This window comes from Dendropsophus ebraccatus, chromosome 6 (assembly GCF_027789765.1).
Source record: "Dendropsophus ebraccatus isolate aDenEbr1 chromosome 6, aDenEbr1.pat, whole genome shotgun sequence".
Taxonomy (NCBI): Eukaryota; Metazoa; Chordata; class Amphibia; order Anura; family Hylidae; genus Dendropsophus; species Dendropsophus ebraccatus.
Window position 1 is genome coordinate 132,568,224 of NC_091459.1, and position 22,883 is coordinate 132,591,106.

Sequence of the window (22,883 nt, forward strand, 5' to 3'; positions counted from 1 at the left end):
CGTTTGGAAAAATCGCTATTGCGATCGTTTAAGATGGCTTAAGTCCATCTCACACATAGGGTGAATCAATGAAAGACACGAATGTTTACACGAAGCGATCTGCAAATTTTTAGCGAACGACCAACGACGATCTGAGAACATGTTGAAAGATCAAAATGAACAATTTCCCGCTTGTCTCGATTGTTTGCTGTGTTTACAGGAGCCGATTATCGCTCAAATGCGATCGTTTTTACAAAAATTAGAACGATAACCGTTCCGTGTAAACGCACCATAATTAACGACTATCATTGTGTGTAATATGTTGAACCACTTCAGGTTAACAATATACAATCTTGTTTGTGATGGTCTATTGTTAATCGTTAAAAAGTGATTTGTCTACAAGGATCCTAAGTATTAATTTTTCTTCAAGTGGGGTTTTAATATTACAGCTGATTGATGTATACTGCAACTTTCTTGGAAAACAAGATGCTCTATCTCCCTACGCTCTAAGCCTCTTAGCACTCCTGTGCCATACAGAATTTCAGTCTCAATTAACGCCTATGCAATTCTGCAACCTTCATGTTTCACTTTATAATTAAATACAGGTAACAGCAATTCCGATTGGATTCTCAACCACATTCAGAAAAAAACGTGTTTTCCCATTCAGATTATGAATAGTGTCACGCTGTCTACCTTAGTCAATCCCATCTCATTATTCTTCTGTTCCATAGTGTACCATTATATTACATTCAGCAGGCTAGAGCATGTTCACCTCTTCAGCCATAGCCGTGGTACAGCCGCCTCAGTGAACTGAACACTTTATCTAGTTTTATAGTAGGAAAAAAGTAAATTATTAAAAAAGAAAAATCCTGTATTTTTGTTTTACAGATTCGAATAAATTAAAGGTTAGCAGGTCAAATATTTATTCTGGCAAATGTCAAAGATGGGTTTAGGTTAAGCAATTTAAAGAGAAATTCTCGAAGCAAGAACAACATTTGCTGCCACCTCCTATGTGCCCACTTGTATGTGAAGAGCCTGGTAAAGCTGTCATCTTCCCTTCAATAGACTCTAGGCAAAATGCATATAGCTAATGCAAGGCTCGATGTGTGTGTGTGTGTGTGGGGGGGGAGCATAGCATAGGGACTCAAGGAATTCTAGAGCTCTGATGTCTTAGGGTACATGCACACGGAGTAATTCGGTCAGAAAACTCTGTGCTGAATCCACCGACCTCCCCCCCCCCCCCCCCCCCCCCCCCACGTTCCCACTTCCTTCTCATGGTAAAAAAGCTATCCCTTTTGACCAGTTCACACTCCTTCAAAGAATAAATAATACTGAGGAATTATTTCACAGTCAAGGTGTCTATCTGGAGGAGACTTGTAGACAGGGGCTATCCTGTTAATATAGTAGAAGAAGCTCATGCCTGGGCTAACAGTCTATGTCGTACCTCACTGTTAAGATCTAAAGATAATACTGCTACGGGTAGAATTTTCCAAAATTCTCCTCACAATGATGTAATACAGAAAGCCATCCATAGTCACTGGTTTCTTTTAGAGGAGGATCCAGACCTCAGAGAAATCGCAGTCCGAAAACCTTGTATTTCTTTTAGGAAAAACATAACAATAGGTGACCTGCTTAGTGTGAATACAGACCGGAAAGAAACCAGCAACTGGCTATCTGGTACCCTTGCTGAAGAAAACAGGCATTGTGGTCAGTGCAAGTATTGTTGCCAAATGAATAATACTGCCTAAATACGTTGGGGGGGGGGCAAGGAGTGTTTTATTAAAGATCCAAGGGCTTTAATAGCCTGAAACGTGCGTAGCTCTGCAGCGCGGTCTGCACCCCCTGTTTATCTCTTCCCGCTCTTCATTAAAATTAAATAAAGCTTGTCCAAACTTCATAGACCGGTAAGTGCTGGAAATCTTTTTGTTTTTCTTTTTATATATTTGTATGGACTTTCCTGATTATCTAGCACCCCAAGATTTTCTTGGACGCTTTTGCAATTGAGGACTGATTCCTAGCGGTGCGGGTGACCTGTTTCTACCATTTCCCCTTGTTTTAAACCGCTGCCCAGTTTCAGTGCATGGCATCGGTCTATTGCATTAGAATTAAGGGAGCTGTGCCACAGAGGGCTCGGGAATAGACCGGCACCATGCTCAGGAACTAGACAGCGGTCCAAAAAAGGAGCCAAAGCAATATACCTGGTGGTACATTCGCTTTAAGATATCCATATGTTTTATGGGATTTTCTATTATATTTATATACCTATAAAGTCTCCTTATTTGTACCCATAGTTTAACATTTGTCTTATTGTCAACTTTACTATAGCATCTGTATATTTCTATGCAATCATATGATACACACAAGCTTAAGCATGCTACGTTCCTTGTATGACCAGCAGAACCTTTCGTGACCCAAAGTACTGGCGCTAAGCTTTTATATTATCTTTCTTATTATATTTTCCAAGACCTTGCTGACATCGGGACAACTCTTCCACAATGCCTTCTTAAGTAGACATAAGCATATGTCTGACAGTGCAGGGAAAAGCCTTTGAACTTGCCATCTATGCTTCACTTGTGTCATTTGAAGCGCAGTGAGAATCTCAAAGGCTTCTCGAGGCTGTCAGATATATTTATATCCAGTAAAGTAAACTTCATAGACAAATTATCCTGGTTTCTGGGGGTGCTTGTAACTCAGAATCTTGTTCTACCTTTAAAGGCTTAGTGCTATTGGAGACCACAGAGAGATACTGTAAAATATTAACACATGAATGCCAAGACAAGATCTCGAAAGAGAGATGATGTTGAGGACCAATATGGTGGTTGTTATTCCGAGGCAACTCAAAATCTGTAACAGTCATTCATCTACCATGTGCGGTCTATAGTAGTGGTCTTACGTTATGAGACAGAGGGGCCATTAAAACTTCTCAGATACAGGGGCCCAGGGGTAATTCCTACTTCTGCGCCCCATAGAGGTATGGTATATCCAGGGTAGACAGCAGTCAGAGGTTGAGGTGGGTAGAAGATTTGTTGACCTATTGTTTCCCTGAAGGGGAAAAAAAAGACAGGGTCTTATATTATGTTTTTTTTGTCTTAAAAAGAGACCAGGGCTTATTTTGGGGGAAAGAGTTTAAAAGAAACACTGTATGTGTCTACACTGTAGCCCCACTCTACATGAGAGTTAGCCACCATACTGTACGTCCCATAATGTAAGTTCCCCTGTAGTTATACCTCCATACTGTATACCTCCCTCCCACCTCTGCAGTTGTTCCCCTATACTGTATACATCCCCCCCTGCAAGCAGTCCCCATACTTTATACATTTCTCATCCTCTGTAGTTTCCATCTACCCCCCATCCCCCCATCTTCAATGCCCCCTATTGTGCATCTTCTTAGTGCTCTTGCCTCCCCTGCAGCTTGTGTTGAGCAGGTGGGGCAGAGCATAACAAGTCTGGCACTGATTGGATGATGCTCAGAACCCAGTGTTAGGGATCTGGTCAGCTGACTTTAACTAGGGCTTATTTTTCCAGTAGGGCTTACTGTATAATTCAAGCTTACTCAATAAAGCCAGCAAAATGAAGCTAGGGCTTATTTTTGGGGTAGGTCTTATTTTCTGAGAAATTCGGTAGCTGTAGAGGACTAGGGGTGGACTGGCCTTCCAAAGAATCTATAAGTGGCTCAGGCTCTAACACAATAATGAATCACAATGGTCCTTCAGTAGACCACCCCATTTGGAGCTGAACTGAAAGATGATAACTTGCCAATTGGGTTTCTCTCTGATGGGTTCATCTCTAAATTTTCCATTAGATCTTTCAGGAGATAGGTGCTATGTGTGCAATAATACAATGCAATAAAAAGTTGAAGGGCCAATATTCTGTATAGGTAAAAGAATAAATTCCTTTGGTGGGCCCAAGTCATTCAAGTCTACGATTGTTATTTTGGGTTCAGTAGAAAGGTAAAAGCTAGCATAAAAAGGAGAGGGGATAACATTCTGATAGGTGGCAGTCCAATTACTGGGTCCCCCATTGATCCAAAGCACCAGATCCAAATGCACCCCAGATTTGGAGAGCTGTAGAGTACATGATCTGTGCTTTAATCATTCTCTATGGAGCTTTAAACACTGTTGAGTTTTTTGTTCCTTTACAGAATTGGTGGGGGTCCAAGTGGTCACTGTGAATATCCCATTAAGAGCATTTAAAGTGCTATTATTATTATTATAATCTTTTGACATGTCCCAGAGGCATGTTTAAAGTTTTGTTAAGTCAGGGCCTGAGTGTTCAGATCCCCCACCCATCATTAGAACAAGCTTCAAGCAGCGAGATGGAGATCGCCAGGAGCCCAGGAATGAAGGGCACAGTCACACATCTCTCCCAACTATACCTAGACCCCGATCAATCAAAAGTTTGTCAAATATGTTATTTTTTTTTCTCTTTAAATTAGCAGAAGTATTCTCATTTCTATCAGGTTTTCCATGGACATCAGTTTTTTATATACAGTATATTGCTGGGAGTGATGATAGATACTTTTCCTAAGATTTTAATCACTGATATAACATTTAAGCTTTGTTCAATATTCATGTTTCCCAAATTGCCTGTATATACAGTTCTGTGATTTTCGCTCATCAGCTGGAGTCTGATAGATTACATGGCATGCGGAAATTAACAGGGCTTTTTAGCACTTCCAGAAATAACTGTTTAGATCACAGCATGGAGCCAATATAGCCCTTCTGCCTCTTGTTTGATGAGGTCTTTGAAGATAGTTGTCACACATTTCACAAATCTACATATTCTGATTAAATCGGTTCCTATAACATTATCATTACAGTAGAGGTGCAGCGCTTCCCGTATGTGGCACTTTTATTTTGTTTCTTTTTAAAAATTTAAATATATGTTGAAAAAGATGGAACTTCCTTCATACTGTAGGCTGCATGCATTTACATGGTTCCCGAAATAACAGAAACCCTTGCAAACTTTTCAGACTAATTTTTCTTCGTAATTTTTTTTTAACAAAAAAAAAAAATATATTCTATTCAAAACCATTGCAGTATACTCAGCACAGCGCCACTGCTACTTAAAATGTACTTGTGTGGCTAGACCTAGAGATGAGCGAATTTACAGTAAAAACTGCCCTTAACTTGTCAATCGGTTTCCCAGCCAGCTGCCTTTGAGGTCCCTGCCGCTTCACCACCGGCTGCCTGGAAAAGCTGGATTCAGTCCTGGGAGAAGTATTCCAGGACTGGATCCAGCTTTTCCAGGCATCCAGAATGAAGCAGCATGGACTAAGCAGATTGTCAAGCTAACAAATCGATTTGCTTCGTTTAAACTGTAAATTCGCTCATCTCAAGCTAAAACCAAACCTAGGATTCCCCCATTCCTATAGACTGCAAGCACCCTACAATATAGTGCCTAAGAGGGACCATCTGGATGGACCACCTGTTCAGATTTCTGATTTATTAGCTACTGCAGGGAGTAGCTACAAAAAATCTCATCCTGGAGGACCCATCCTACGGCTATGTTCCCACACAGTGTTTTTGCTCAGTATTTTGCAACCAAAACCAGGAGTGCAAAACAAGAGTCCATGGAGCCTTGGTTGCTAGTCTCAAAACACAGTAATAGACAGAATCCTGCTCCACACTGATGAGGGGCAAATACCCTGAAACATCTGTCTGTGGATGGATGCCTGCCTTGGCAAGTCCTTGTCATGTCGCAATATTCACACCTTGAGTTAGACTTTGACACAAAAGGGGCCACAATGTTGTTTGACTATTTATGTTCCACAACCGTTATTTTAAAAGAACCATTGTTGTTTTGAAATAACAGACATTATTGGCTATTAAATGCGGCCGTCCACTCAATTTTAACAGTGTGTGAACAGAGCCTTTCTGTGTTTTTAATCCACTCCTGGGTTTGGTTGCAAAATACTGAGCAAAAATATTGTGTGGGGACATAGCCTACCAGTGTATAAAATAGTCAGTTACTTTCCATAAGAGTTGTACAATGGATAATTTCCCCTGTAGGGGTGCTGCAGTGGAGTTGAACACTTTCTTCCAGACCATCTATCTGATCACAACTGATAGATGGAGGTCCCAGCACTTGGACTTGCACCTATTATTACATTTTTGCCAAGGAACCCTTGTAAGTAGATTAAGACTGATTAAAGACCGAGTACAGTATTATGCTTTACACACAGATTTATTAACACTGGCTAATACTTAGAGTAAAGTTAGATTAGGCAGTCTGACACTGTGCCAAATGTAGCACAGTGACTATTTTCTATGAAAAATTTCACTATTTTATATTCACTGTTGTCTGGGTACATACCACTTAATAGTTGGGTTACTTTATGCCAAAATTTGGGGCAATTTTAGACCCATGAGGATAAATTAAAGCCATGCCCTTTTCCTTTCAAGCTATTTTATGCATCTTTGTGATGCTACATTTTGCCACACTCCTAGGCGTAATGCACCTTGAAACCTATGTATAGGAACAGGGACTCCTTTCTTTGACAGCAGTCCCTGCTCTTGAATAAACTTTCTGTGGGTCCATATAATATGAGTTTAGTCTCTCCTCCTATATGTACTAGGCAGCGAGGTATACACTGTGTGCCTTACTGCTCACTTACAAGAGTAAGTGGCCATGCATATAACATTTCCCTTTACTCATCAGATGCAGGAACTTCTTACTTTGACAGGCGTCCCTGCTGTTGAATATACTTTCCATGCGGCCTTACATCATGAATGTAGTCCCTGCTCCTGTAGGAACTAATAATTAATTCATGGATTGTATGACATACCACTCACTAAAATACAGTAGCTTCTAGAGGTGATGGAAGCTCGAGCATGCTTAGGTTTATCCGAATCCAAACACTCTGCATTTGATTAGGACTCCCTAGGGCTATATCAAACTTATTCAGCCACCAGTAATCAAATGCAGAGCCTTCAGGTTTTGATGAACCCAAGCATGCCCAAGGTTTGCTCATCTCTAGTGGCTATTCAAATAGCATTGCCTCTTACTGTTCAGAAGCAGGGACTTGTTAATTGGACAGGAGACCTTGCTACGGTAAATACTTTGTTTTTCTTTATGCTGATAGTTTAGGATGCCACAGAAAATAGAAAGTGAGCCACCCACATACATATATCTACAGTATGTAAAATACATAGATCGCACCCTCTAGGCACTAAGGGATGTGCAGTTACTATGTGTTTTGCAATGACTAAATTGTTGCCAAGTTGTTGCCATAAGGCCCCATGATGTTCCACAGAGAAACACCATGATTTTAGTGGCATTTTTCATTGCATTTGAAGTGGTGTTTTTTGTGGCCAAAGTTATACTGACTTATAATATAATATATATAATTTTGGTTTGTTGTGTTTGTGGCTATTTTTAGTTCCTTTTGAATTTTGTTTTGTTTGTTTTATTAAAAAAAATCCAAAACATACATCTTTCATTGAATCCATAGACTAAGCATTGGCTAATACTAGCGATCAGTGGGGGTGTCAACACCCAGACTCCCACCGATCCAAACTTCTGGCATGTCAGAAGTTTGCTGAAAGTTTAGGTACACTAGAGCAGTAATGAGTAGTCTGTGAGAAACGCTTGGCAGCCACCTCCGCCCATTACCCCTGCCTGTATAAACAAATACAGAAGGTTAGCTCTTATTTTTCATAATAGACCTTTTTATTGTATGCGCTGTCAGGACCACAGAGTTCTTACAAACTTTTTGTAGGTTAATTTGACAATCAGTTGAGAATGCACATTTCATTATGCTCTGAATGTGCTTAGGTTGCAGATCCCAGCGTTGTGTCAGGCATTAGTCACAGTGTTGTAACACATTTACGAGCTTGTGCCATGGCGGCCCCCTTGATGTAATACATTATAATCATACTGTTAGCATTGTAAATCTTGTACAGTTAAATGATGGCTTCGAGCACAATTAGTCATCTATTTAAAACCTTCAACCTGTAAATCTGTTTATAAGCTGCAAATTCTTATTTTCCTAATGAAAGAACATAATAGAAAATAATTCATTTTCTTAGTTCTCATATTTATGATGAATATGAACTAGGTTGCACAACCATGCACATCTAGTTACTGCATAGTGGATACACGGCAAAAATCTTTTTCTTTGAAATCAACTGGTTTTAGAAAGTTATATAGATTTGTACTTATCAGCTGCTGTATGTCCTGCAGGAAGTGGCATATTCTTTCCAGTCTGACACAGTGCTCTCTGCTAACATCTCTGTCCGTGACAGGAAATGTCCAGAGCAGGAAAGGTTTTCTATGTGGATTTGCTACTACTCTGGTTAGTTCCAGGATAGATATATGTTGATCCTAGGTATATTTACATTCAGTTACTTCAAGGAAAAGAAAAAAAAAAAAAAACATTCGTTTAGGACTCACCTCAAGGGCCTAAATAATTTTTTTAAGGGCTCACCTCAGGGGCCTAAAAATAAATGTTTATAGGGTTCACCTTAAGGGCCTAAAATTAATGTTTGAAGGGCTCACCTCAAGGGCCTAAATAATTTTGGGTGGGCTCACCTCAAGGGCCTAACAATAAATTTTTGTAGCTCTCATGTCAAGGGCTGACAAAAAAAAATTTAAGGGCTCACCTCAAGGGCCGAAAAATAAATGTTTGTAGGGCTCACCTGAAGGACCTCAAACTCCATATTTGGAGTGCTCACCTCAAGGGCCTCTAACTCAATTTTTGGAGGGTTCTCATGTTTAATTCCCCCTCTCTGGTTGTCATAGGCAACGTGATTTAAAGGGGTGCATTAACATTTTTATTTGGTTGAAAGTTTGGCTTTCTGTCTATGATAATGTAGAGGAAAGAAGGTTTCCTTGTGTTTTTTTAACTTTACATTGAGGTTATATTGTGTTTGGAGTGTATTGTTGAGAGACTTTGCAGACATACTATTAATAATTGTTTCGAGGCTGTGATAGAGGCATAGTACTGTGACTTGGGCGTGTAAGATGCTTCCCCTGCTGTCCCAGTGGCATTCCAGAGGTGTTTGCATCATCTTCTGGGGTGTCATTACGGACTTGGAAACCTAAATTTGACCACTTGGAGGTCACCAAGAAACAAACATTTTCCTGCCATTGACTTTAATGGGGTTCCATATTTGATCAAATAGTTGAACATTTTGGTCTGTTTGAATCGAACTTTGAGCTTTTGAATATTTTACTACTCATTTATCTCTTATTATGACTTCTTGTTCTTGTGTTCAATTTCTTCTCTCCTGACTTTTTTTTAGTCCTTCAGGTTTACATCATACCCTCCCTATTCCTTTCTTTCCTTTACTGTTTATATCCTTATATTTTACCTCTTGATGGGCTTTGTTTTATCTTTTTGTAGGTTACATAATTAGTAGGGTTCAAAAAAGACACATCTCCATGAAATTCAACCTAGAAGGGAATGGATGAAGAAAAAGGGATGGGTACATCCTATACATATGCATTAATGTTATTTTGTTCTATGAACTTGTCTAAGCCTGTTTTAAAGCACTCTACTGTTTTTGCTGTGACCAGATCCTAGGGTAGAGTGTTCCACATAGTCACAGGTCTCTTGGTAAAAAAAAATTGGCGCCTCCAGAAACGGAACCTTTTTTTCTCCAAAGATGAGGTCCAGAACAGGACACAGTATTCCAAATGTGATGTCATTAGAGCTCTATACAGCGGGATCACAATGTCCCTCTTTCTACTGGTTATACCTCTAGGTACACAGCCAGCATACAATTAGGTTTCTTTACTGCCTGGCTGAACTGGTGACTTATTGTGAGGTGTCAGAAATCACTGTCCCTAAATCCTTCTCTTGTGAAGCCTTCCCTAATACAGAACTGCTGATATGATACTCAGATAGAGAATTCCACCTCCCCACGTGCATTAATTTATATTTGGAAACATTGAACTGCATTTTCTATAGTTTGGACCACATATCTCGTAAGGCTACATCTTAGCTTAATGACATCTCCAGAATTATCTACTCTATTGCACACTTATGTGTCATGAGCAAACAGACAAACCTTGCCTACCAAACCTTTTTCTATGTCTATAACCCTACCTACCAAACCTTCTCCTATTTCACTTTCTTTACCTACCAAACCTTCTTCTATGTCAGTATCCTTACCTACCAAACCTTCTTCTATGTCACTATCCTTACCTACCAAACCTTCTCCTATGTCACTATCCTTACCTACCAAACCTTCTCCTATGTCACTATCCTCACCTACCAAACCTTCTTCTATGTCACTATCCTTACCTACCAAACCTTCTCCTATATCACTATCCTTACCTACCAAACCTTCTCCTATGTCACTATCCTTACCTACCAAACCTTCTCCTATGTCACTATCCTTACCTACCAAACCTTCTCCTATGTCACTATCCTTACCTACCAAACCTTCTCCTATATCACTATCCTTACCTACCAAACCTTCTCCTATGTCACTATCCTTACCTACCAAACCTTCTCCTATGTGACATAGGACAAACATATTAAAAAGAATGAGACTCAGAACAGACAAAAAAAAAGTTGTAAATGAACCCCACAGAGCTTTGCTAAATTGTCCAGCACACGCCATGGGGAGGCTCTTCTAATTGTCTTATAATCAGATCATTGTTAAGGGAAATTGAAAATCAAGAAAATAATAGCAGCTAAAGAAGAGCGAGCACTTAAGATTAATGATTTGCTTTATGCGGTGGAATCAATTTTTACAGCCAATTAAAGGTGATGGTTTGTTGTGAGATGTGTGCGTTCTAAAGCTCCTATGGTGAAGGTGAAACAGCCAAAACACTAATAAAACCTCTTCACAGGGTTTTGAACTTCCTAATACTGGGCAAATTTATGGATCATTTTTACAGATTTGTCGCTCATCCAGGTTAAACAGCTATGACTGTTGTTTGAAGTAGAGTATTTCAGTAACTTCTATAGAACTTAGACTATAGAACATAGACGATACACCAGGAAAGTGCATGGCCATATACTGAAAGAGATAATAGATAATGTTAACAGCTCAGTTTCTCCCCTATTGCCTATGGAAAGACCTTTGCACAGGTCACAGAGGTCACAGAGGTCACAGAGCATGCTTATAAATGTGCCCCACACAAATAATAGTGTGCAATAGGTTAATGTGTATAAAATCAGGAAAGACTTAAAGCGACTCTGTACTCACAATCTGACCACTCCAAACCGCTTGTACCTTTTTATAGCTGCTTTTAATCCAAGATCTGTCCTGGGGTCCGTTTGGCAGGTGATGCAGTTACTGTCCTAAAAAAAACTTTTAAACTGGAAGCTCCGTGTCCAATGGGCGTGTCCTAGATCCTAGTGTCCCCGTGTCCCTCCTCCGCACCCTCCTCATCAATAGGAATGCTCCAGCCAAATTGTCTCCTGATCATCAGCTGTGTGAATACTGAACATGGGCTGGATCGTTAAGACACCTGTGCAATGTTCAGACAGGAGTACATGTTTTAGTGGCATTCCTAATGATGAACAGGGTGGGGAGGAGGGACGGAGGGGTGGTGCAACGTCAGGGCACAGATATTCCTGTTGAGCACGGGGCTGCAAGTTTAAAAGTTGTTTTTTTTAGGACAATAACTGCATCACCTGCCAAACGGACCCCAGGACAGATCTTGGACTAAAAGCAGCTATCTGAAGGTACAAGTGGTTTGGGGGGTCAGATTGTGGGTACAGAGTCGCTTTAAACCTCTAAATCTTTGCAATCTGGAGGAAAGAACGTTAAGGGGGGACATAATTGAAACCTTTATAGGACCAAATAAGGTTCAGGTGTTTTTAATAAAAAAAAAAATGAATACAAGAACAAGAGGACACAGTGAGAGGTTAGTTGAGGTAAAAATCAAAAGCAATATTTGAAAATATTACTTTACTGAAAAAGTAGTAGATCCTTGGAACAAACTTCCAGCAGATGTGGTTGGTAAATCTACAATTACTGAATGTAAACCTGCCTGGGATAAACATATATCTATTCTAAGATAATAGGGAAGGAAATGCACTACATGAACCAGGTGGTCTTTTTCTGCCAACAATCCTCTATGTTTCTATAAAATGGTGTTATAAACCGCTCGGACAACATGATCACCCCAATAATAATAATAATAATAATAATAATAATAATAATAGACTGAAAAAAGAAAAAAAGAAAAGTAAAACATTTCACTCAGAAAATAGAAATGGATTTGAAAAAAAAAGATCCAGTATCTGACTTTAACCACTTCATGACTGAGGTCATTGGTGCCAGGATGTCTGGGTCAAATAATGCAATGTTCCCCCGCGCCTTTTAAGAGCCATAGCACTTTTATTTTTCGCCATGATCTCTAGTTTTTTTTCTAATATCATGTTAGTGTAAAAGGAAAAATTTGATCACAGTGTTTTTTTTTCTCCCATTTACGCCGTTCACTGTGCAGGAACAATAATGTTTTATATTTTAATAGGTTGAACAATTCAGCACGCTACAATATGTAATATGTTTATTTATTTATGTTACATATTTTTATTTTTATAATGGGGGATGTTCATAAGAGGTTTTTGAAACTACTGTTAAAAACTTTTATGCACTGTAAAAGATGCAATCATTAGATTGCATAAACAGATCAGCGTTATCTGCGATCTGTGCATAGAGTCTGCCTTGGAGCAGACTCTTTGCACAGATGGATTTTAAAACAGGACAGAGGTAAGTGACTTACCCCTGCCCTTCGAGTGATCGGGTCCTGATCAGTCAGTGACAGGTGCTTGTCCTGTCACTGACTTCCTTAAATGCCGCTATCGCTATAGAGTGCTGCGTTTAAGGGGTTAATGACAGGCAGCTGCCTGTCATTATTTCTGGACACACTGATGTGTGCGGGACTGCTCACACTGCAGTGGTCCCGCTCACATCTACAGCCCCTTACTGTCAGGAATGTTTACATATGCTCCTGCTGCACGGGGCATCTGCAGCAGCAACATATATAATTGCATTGTGGACTTGAAATGATTAACAAGTCATAAGAAATCTAGATTATACATACCTTTTATATTTGAAAAAAGTCGTGGTCCTCTTTAAAAACCCAACTTGCTGCGCAGTAAAATAACGTCTCAAAAACACTTCATTTGAACAGCTAAAAAGAAAAAAAAGTTAGAATAATAAGCACTATTTTAGCTGTTTTTTTTAGACAGATTTTTTTGTCCATATAAACATGCCCTTATTTGAAAGAATTTTTGGGGGCATCAACAGGTGTTACTTTTACCTCTGCATAGAATAAGGGTTGCATTCCAAGTTTTACGAATCTTATTCAATTTCCTATTGCTACTAGACTTTTTTAGCCTCTTATTGCCATAATAAGGTCACCAGATGCTCTTGTTTTAAAATATTTTAAGGCTTTCACATTCTATAGTTCTAAAAGTAACATCATGTAAGAAACTACAGACAAAGAAAGAAGAGTATTAGAAATATAAGTGGGCCAATACAGCAGGTGAATGTAGGTTAATGTATGTCAGAATCTTCAATCCATACATATACTGTACATAGGACTGTGTATTATCCGCCATTTATCTGAATGATACCAAGTAATAGACTCTTAAATAGGCTCTCTCTTCTAGTTCAGCACTACTTTACTTAACTTTACTTTATGACTGTTGCATATTTTACATTGCTACAGGACCTTTTCAGATTCCCATTGGCATAACAAGGTCACCAAATGTTCCAGTCTTAATATAGACTTGGTCACTTGACATTTTTTTTTGGTTCTTAGTTTAAAAAACTGCAGACATAGGAATATTTTTGGGGAAGCAAAGAAGCCATGTAAAATGTAGGTTAATTGATATCAGAGCCTTCAAGTTGATATCACGTGTTACACAAAAAGGGAAAAAATCCACAGTCAGCATAGTAAGGTGGCCTAAAATTTATAATAATAATATATAGTACAGATGTAGCTTAAAGGTATATATATACACTGACCGGCCACTTTATTAGGTACACCTGTCCAACTGCACGTTACCACTTAATTTCTAATCAGCCAATCACATGGCGGCAACTCAGTGCATTTAGGCATGTAGACATGGTCAAGACAGTCTACTGCAGTTCAAACCGAGCATCAGTATGGGTAAGAAAGGTGATTTGAGTGCCTTTGAATGTGGCATGGTTGTTGGTGCCAGAAGGGATGGTCTGAGTATTTCAGAAACTGCTGATCTACTAGGATTTTCACGCACAACCATCTCTAGGGTTTACAGAGAATGGTCCAAAAAAGAAAAAACATCCAGTGAGCGTAAGTTCTGTGGGCGGAAATGCCTTGTTGATGCCAGAGGTCAGAGGAGAATGGGCAGACTGGTTCGAGCTGATAGAAAGGCAACAGTGACTCAAATAGCCAACCGTTACAACCAAGGTACGCAGAAGAGCATCTCTGAACGCACAGTATGTCGAACTTTGAGGCAGATGGGCTACAGCAGCAGAAGACAACACCGGGTGCCACTCCTTTCAGCTAAGAACAGGAAACTAAGGCTACAATTTGCACAAGCTCATCGAAATTGGACAGTAGAAGATTGGAAAAACGTTGCCTGGTCTGATGAGTCTCGATTTCTGCTGCGACATTCGGATGGTAGGGTCAGAATTTGGCGTCAACAACATGAAAGCATGGATCCATCCTGCCTTGTATCAATGGTTCAGGCTGGTGGTGGTGGTGTCATGGTGTGGGGAATATTTTCTTGGCACTCTTTGGGCCCCTTGGTACTAATTGAGCATCGTTGCAACGCCACAGCCTACCTGAGTATTGTCCATCCCTTTATGACCACAATGTACCCCACATCTGATGGCTACTTTCAGCAGGATAATGCGCCATGTCATAAAGCTAGAATCATCTCAGACTGGTTTCTTGAACATGACAATGAGTTCACTGTACTCCAATGGCCTCCACAGTCACCAGATCTCAATCCAATAGAGCATCTTTGGGATGTGGTGGATCGGGAGATTCGCATCATGGATGTGCAGCCGACAAATCTGCGGCAACTGTGTGATGCCAAAATGTCAATATGGACCAAAATCTCTGAGGAAGCTTCCAGCACCTTGTTGTATCTATGCCACCAATAATTGAGGCAGTTCTGAAGGCAAAAGGGGGTCCAACCCGTTACTAGCATGGTGTACCTAATAAAGTGGCCGGTGAGTGTATATATATATATATATATATATATATATATATATATTTATACACACACACACACACAGTGGTACCTTGGTTTAAGAGTAACTTGGATTAGGAGCGTTTTGCAAGAAGAGCTCACAGTTTTTCAAAATTGGGACTTGGTTTAAGAGCATTGCTTTGGTTTAAGAGCTCCCTGTACTTGGTGGGAGGGGGAGTTGGGGAGGAGCATGGTCTGCACAGAGTGGTCTACAGCACTGTACTCTGATCCAGGAAGTCTCCCTCACCTTCCAAATCATAGCAGATCCACTTTAGGCTGGGGCTTGCATCAGGGAACAGGACTTTGGGGGTAATCTCTTCATAGTTGTAACCCCTTTCTCCCCGGACAGAATGTTTCCTGCAGTCTCTGTCAGTCTTTGTGATTCCGATCCTCTGCATTTCTGCTATTATGTACCTGCACTTACTCAGCCATACACACTGTTGCTATAATGTGCCTGCACTTAGACTCAGCTATACACACTGCTGTATAGAAAAGTTTCTGTCTCTGTCCTCCTGCACAGCTATGTGATTCTCACTTCCTGATTGGTCCATGCTGAATACACCCCTTTCCCATTGCTGTCATGTGACCACACAGACCTCTGACAGCAGCCCAGCTTCTCTATTCTATTCTGTTGTTCTACGCTACTGCATTATGTGGATCTGCAGTTCCATCCTGTATCTAAAAACTGCTGCTATTTTTTCGTTCTTTTGCACTTACTATACATTATACACCACATGCTGATTGCTATACTGTTCAGCTGATTCTAAATGTTTGTTTCATTTGTTCTACATGTTATTCAGAATAAAACATGACTTTTGGGGTGTGGACCCAATTGTCCACATTTAAGTGATTTTTTTAATGGAAAAATTTGCTTTGGTTTAAGAGTTGATTTGGATTACAAGCACAGTCCCGGAACGAATTATGCTCCAAGGCACCACTAATATATATATATATATATATATATATATATATATATATATATATATATATTACATATGTGTATATATATATATATATATATATATATATATATATATATATATATATATATAAAAATTTAACAACTGGTGTCAGAAAGTCATACACATTTGTCATTTACCTCTATTTAAAAGCAGTAGCAAATCCCCATACAAAACTTCTCCTGCTCTGGAAAGTTCCTGACATGGACAGAGATGGCAGAAGAGAGCGCTGTGTCAGACTGGAAACAATACACTACTTCCTAACAAGTCCATTATTACCTTGCTGCACTCCCCCAGTTACCTTCTGCGTCATCTTCGGGGGCCCTGGCAAAAATTCCGCCTCCACTTTAGAGACTGCCTCATGTGGCGGTAATAGCCCGCTCAGCCAATCGCTGACTGACATAGGACAGTGCTGCGGGCAGTGATTGGCTGAGCAGGCTGTTAACTGGGGACCCGAAGATGATGCAGGAGGGCACCAGAGGAGCATGGAAAGATAAGAACCCACTCTAACATGGTAAATGTAACAGGGTTAAATGCTTCATATGGAATACAAATTTACTTAATATTTTTATTTTTCATTATTTTTCAGTCCAAAACGTATGTCTGCAACAGTCAAGGGGATGTGGTCTGCTTTACTGTGGATTTTGTATCAGGATTTACCTGCTTTGACAGTAAATCAAAGGTAAGAGAATCAGGAGCCTTTAATAATTCTGATGGAATAATTCTGTTCTTCTCAACTAATTCTCTTATTGGAAAATGGAGGAATGAGCAATCCGGGGGTTATTAGAGATCGATAACGTAAGGAAATTTACTAAATGAGAATTAAATCTAATTATTGTTAAGTTTATTACATAATTTCAGATTTTCAATCTACTAATATGCTGTGCTATTATTATAATTATACTGATCAATGCCGGAGAGTCTTAGTAATATGACGGAATGTGTAATGATGACCACCCATCTCAATAACCCAGTTTTATATTTAAGCGCCCCCAACATTATAGGAATCAACGATTCAGCTTCCTAAACCCTGAAGATGAGCATCTATTGGTAGGGGAAACTCTGCATAGATGCCATAGAGGGGGATATATTTTTAGATGGGACACATTCATTGGAATAAGTTTCTGTATCTCATGACCGTGTTAACCCCACTAGATCCTGCTGCAGCTCTTTCTTCTCTTTGTATGCCAAGGGTTGTCACCAGAAGCAGAAAAACTACAGCTAAAAAAATTGTGTGACTCTGTTTAGGACTGTGCAGAAGCCTGGTGTGAACTGGGTCTGTTTTTACTCTTGTGTGACACACCCGCTTGCTTCTCAGCTTCTGGCAATGCAGGAGTTACACAGAGCTCTGCTAGACTTGAATGCTGCAGCTGAGCAAGTCTTTTGATTGACCTCTGCCTGTCGGGAACCTTGAGGATCAGAGCGCCCGTCCAATGGGGATCCGGACCGGGCTCTTGATCCTCATAAAAGAAAGCTGAGCCAATCCTTCTCTGCTGGCTATTAAGGTTCATACCTTGATCCCAGCTCCCCCTGTCCACTCCTGCGATGCCTGTACCTAATTCCTCTGCTTGATTGACTTGTTACCTGACCTCCCGCCTTTGACTTTCTGTTTGATCTCCGATTTTGTTCTGCGCGGCCCATTCGGTTCTGGCTTGGCTTGTTGACTTTGCTTTATTGTGTATGTCTGTCTGTCTGTCTCTGTGTTACACTTATACATTATAGGGAACAACTTTGTGGTTGTCCGCGGCTGCCTAAGGCCGATTGAGGCAAGTAGGTAGGTGCAGTGGGTGGGTTCAGGCTTAGGGCCCACTGTCTCGTATTATCGCTACCTCCCTGTCCTGACAAACTCATATCAAAAGATACAAGGTGCCACACAGCTACACTTCAGAGAACAAAAAAAAAAACTGACACCTAAAAAACAACTAAAAAACAACAACAAAGATCCATCCATAAAAGTTAAAATTAGTTGGTTAACAAATGTTTGTTTTTTTTGCATATGTGAGTTTAAAGCAGAGATGAGAAACTTAATAAAGAGTATCCCTATTCGAATTGTCACTTGGACTTCTTTAGTTCTATATGTTGACACAATGAGGCATTTAACTCTTAACATAGCTCCCTGACACAATTGTTGCATCAGGGATCATGTTAACCATGGCTACATCTGTACTTGGCTAGTAAATTAATCTTGCGGTGCTATTGGATCTCGCTTTGTTGGTGTCATAGAGACATGTCAAAAGTTTTGATCGATCAGGATTTAAGTGTTCAGACCACCACCGACCAGGATAACGAGCTGGGAGACGGCATGCTCAGCGTGGTCCTCACCTGGCTCTGTGTTACATGAGGAGGTGGCCACATAATGGAAGTCTATGACTCTTCCCACTGACACACAGCTGGGAGAGGATTGCGCGGTATGGGTCCGAACACCTAGACCCTGACCAATAAACCTTTTGATAGATCTCTTTGACATGTTAAAAGTTTATAGTTGTGATAGGTACACTTTCATTTCACCTGTCACTGCACCACCTTGTAGTCAATTACTAAGGGGGAGTACAAAGCTAAGCCTGCTCAATACATAATGGGTGCCAGTGGTTATCTACAGCTGACACTCGCTCCTAATGGCTGACACCAGCGATCATTCTAATGCCCATTATTAAACAATAATTTACCGCTGTTGTCAAAACTGACAGCAGCATGTAACCATTAGCACTGTACACAGTAGTGTTTCACTAAAAAGTAAAGAAAAATAAAACAAAAATGTGTTTATAATAAATATAACCCACCCCCACTCATAAAAATGTAAATTAAAAATTTTTGACAGGAAAAAAAAATTGGTATTGACACATGTTGAATTGTTCAGAATATTAAAATATAACATTATTAATCTAGCACCGTATAAAGAAGAAAAAAATGCCAAAATTGCTGAATATCTATGATATAGTAAAAGAAATTAAAAGCGATAAAAAAAATAGTATAGATATAGTATAGATAGAAGTATAGATAGTCGAAATAGTATAGATAGAAGCTACAGATCACAGAGCATAATTATTATACAATCTCATAGATGAAAACACTATAAAATTATAAAATTCAGAAAAAAGCACTTTTAAAAATATATATATATTTTTTAAGAATCAAGGGGTACTCCGGCCCTTAAAAATGTTTTATATATTGCTGCTCCTAAACATATAATAAATAAACAATAATAAATAAAGCATAAAAGAGCCTACTCTTACTTCACCACTCCACCCTCTTGGCCCCATGCAGTATTTCTAGGTGCCCCACTAAACGATTCCCATGCCACCTCTGAGACAGTGTCGTCAGCCGCTCAGCCAATCACTGACTGAGATGAAATAGCCACCTGGCCAATGATTGGCTAAGCAGGCTGTCACTGCTTAGACTAGTCTATCTTGGAAGTGGCGGCAGAAACATTCAGCGGATGACCCAAGGATGTCACAGGAGGACACTGGGGGAGCGGAAGAGGTAAAGATATATTTTTTTATATAAAGCAACAATGTATATGTCAGGGCCACGGGGAACAAAGAGACACAGGACAAGTGGGCCCTATGGCTAACACCCCCCACGCTGTCCCGACCTACTTGCAATGCAGGTCCTAACTGACCGTCCGCAACTGGGCGTCAGTCCCTGCACTCAGTAAGTGCAAACACAAAACAAGATGAAACTCACACAACAAAAGAATAGTCAGTGGGCAAGGTTGGCAACAAACAGGCAGCAGAAGTACAAAGTCAGAATCACTAATACAGATGGTAAGGAGATAGGACCTAGGTGCAATAACGGACAATAGACAAGGTAAAGGGTGAGCCAGAAACCAGAGACAATACGATGATCTAAGGACAGAGCAAGAAACACTGAACCAAAAGACAAGGAATAAAAAGAAACAGGCAAATATAAGGAAACCAGGAATACAAACAAAATGTCAAGAGCTGAATCAAGTGCCCAGACTTAAAGGGGTTGTCCAGCGGAAAAAAAAAATCTTTCAAGTCAACTGGTTTCAGAAAGTTATAAAGATTTGCAACTTACTTCTGTTTAAAAATCTCCAGTCTTCCCATACTTATTAGCTGCTGTATATCCTGCAGGAAGTGTTGTTTATTTACATTCAGAAACAGTGCTCTCTGCTGACATCTCTGGCTGAGTCAGGAACTGTCCTGAGCAGGAGAGGTTTTCCATAGGGATTTGCTGCTGCTCTGCACAGTTCCTGACTCGGCCAGAGATGTCAGCAGAGATCACTGTTTCTGAATGTAAATAAACAACACTTCCTGCATGACATACAACAGTTTATAAGTACGGGAAGACTGGAGATTTTTAAATAGAACTAAATGACAAATCTATATAACTTTCTGACCCCAGTTGATTTGAAAGAAATTTGTTTTTGCTGGACAACCCCTTTAAGGGAGAGAGAAGCTTATGAGGGAACAGAAGTCCCGGATTCTAAGCTGATAGGTAAAGCAAGAGAAACACAGGAGATAATCACAGAAAGGCAGAGATGAAGAGACCTGTCAATCAGAACACAGCAGAGACAATTAGTGAACAGACCACAGCAAGGAAAGTGCAGGGAGAACTGAGAAAACATGGGCCGGATCACAGAAGACAACAGCAAAGAACAGAACAAAACCAGGCACGGACTTAATGCCAAAAGCACAGTTTTTGGCGCAGCAGTTGGATCTTCACCGCAGAGGTTGGCACTGATGTCTTTTCAGGCACGATTATGACAGTATATGAGATGGCAAAGGGCCGTAGTACCCTTTGAACATGATTTATAGTTGTAAAATAAAACAAAATCTATGTAAAATAGGTACCATGGTAATCGTACTAACCAACAAAATACAGACGTGTTGATTTTACCCAGCAAAATTTTTTTTACTGCTTTTTTAATTTCACCACGCTATATATATATATATATATATATATATATATATATATATATATGTTTCTCTATACAATTCAAGGCAAATTGTCATCTGAAAGTACAATTGGTCTGTCAAAAAACAAGCCCCTTTATGGCTCCGTACATGACAAAATAAAGTGTTATGCCTTTTCTAAAGCCCCTACTACAACTTGGGGAGCAAACAAGCGCTGTCAATGCTCGTTTGCTCCTCGTTCCCCGCTCGCTGCTATTACACGAAGTGACAGCGAGTGGGTAAGTGCAGGAGATGATCTAGCGATCACCCAGGCAGCCCCCTCGCAGTTCCCCGCGGCCCCTCTTGCACTTACACATAACAGATGGTAGCGGTCTGCTGCCACCGTTCCTTTTTCACAGAGCGACGGCAGCAGATCGCTGCTATTTGAGTCGTTTGTCATTCAACATGTTGAAAGCCAAACGACTGCAACGATCAGCCGATATCGTTCATGTTGGCTGATCGTTGCCTTCTATTACATGGAACCATTACCGGCCATAACGGCCAAATACGGTCGATAATTGTTTCGTGTAGTAGGGCCTTAAGACAAGGAGGCAAAACTAGGTAGGCGTTAAAGGGTTAATGTTATAAATATCTGTTATTCCATTCAGAATGATTATTTACTAATTGTAAGTGATTGAATTACAAGAACACAATTAAAGTCAATTCCTAAGATGGTGAGAGACAGACGAGGGATTCTCAAAATGTGCAAATTGTACAGAAAATCAGCTTATGACTCAAACTAGAAGTAACCGGAAAAGATTAGAGACAAAATACTGAGCCTGAAGACAAGAGCCGCCGGCTGCGGGGAAGTGTAGCTGGATCGCTCCACCATTAAAAGGAAGATCAACTAATGGGATCCCGAAGGCTAAAGAAGTGACATCAAAATACTCATGTGCTATAAATGCAGACACTACAAAATGTTGTCAGGAGGAGATTCATCTAAATCATCCCCTCATACTGAATATTACTGCTGAATGTAAAGAGCAAAAAGCTAAAGTGAAGCGATGGGTAAAAGTAACTCAAGTCGATGTGGTGCTGAGGGATTAACATTGCACATTAAAGAGGTTGCCCTATGGCAAGAACTGCATATGGTCTATGAGAATGATTCCCAGCCATTTTCACCTTGTGAGCTACACTTAAAGGGGAAGTCTGGCTAGACACATTTATTACAAAGTGCTGGGGAGGATAAAAAAAAAATGCTCTTACCTCCCCTGCTCCAGCGCTGGTGGCCACATACCACCGCACTGGTCCTGACTTCCCCTTTAAAGGGGTTATCCAGGATTCAAAAAAGCATAGCTGCTCTATTTCAAAAACAGTTTCACCCCTGTCCACAGGTTCTGTTTTGTACTACTAATCTGCTCCATTTACTTCTATAGAAATAAGTTGCTATACCAAATAAAAACTGAGGAGTGGTGCTGTTTTTTTGGAAGAAAGCAGCCATGTTTTTTTAATCCCCTTTAACATGAAGTACTGGTCAGGAGCCTTTAAAAACTGAGATGTTTATTGAAATAAATTTTCAATCACTATTCATACATATTTCCTATATTTTACAGTAGTAGTATACCATCTACAGTATATTGGCACTGTCTTCTATAATAGCACTATACTATGGTTGAAATATGTCACCAATAATCTCAATGGAGCTGAATTGTAATACCACACACAACCTGAGTACTAGGATGGGTTCTGTTTTTGCCAGAAAGTAGCTGCGCTTTTTCTAATCCTGGATAACCCCCTTTAATTAGCTGTCCAATAATTTGTGGGGAAAAAAATAGCGGTCAGGCTGGGTTGAAATTGTTCAAATGCAGTAGTTTGGCCATGATCCCACATTGCTTCTGTTCTGACAGAGCCTAGTCTGTGCCCACTAAGTCAATC

The 22,883-nt window shown here is 40.0% G+C and overlaps 1 protein-coding gene across 1 annotated transcript in view; it reads left to right on the plus strand.

Annotated features, from left to right (window-relative positions):
• Positions 1-22,883, plus strand: part of SNTG2 (syntrophin gamma 2) — a 284,599-nt gene that overhangs the window by 255,279 nt on the left and 6,437 nt on the right. Inside the window, exon 15 of the mRNA XM_069974063.1 lies at positions 16,682-16,774. Coding sequence (XP_069830164.1) covers positions 16,682-16,774 — 93 coding nt within the window. The remainder of the gene's footprint in view (positions 1-16,681; positions 16,775-22,883) is intronic.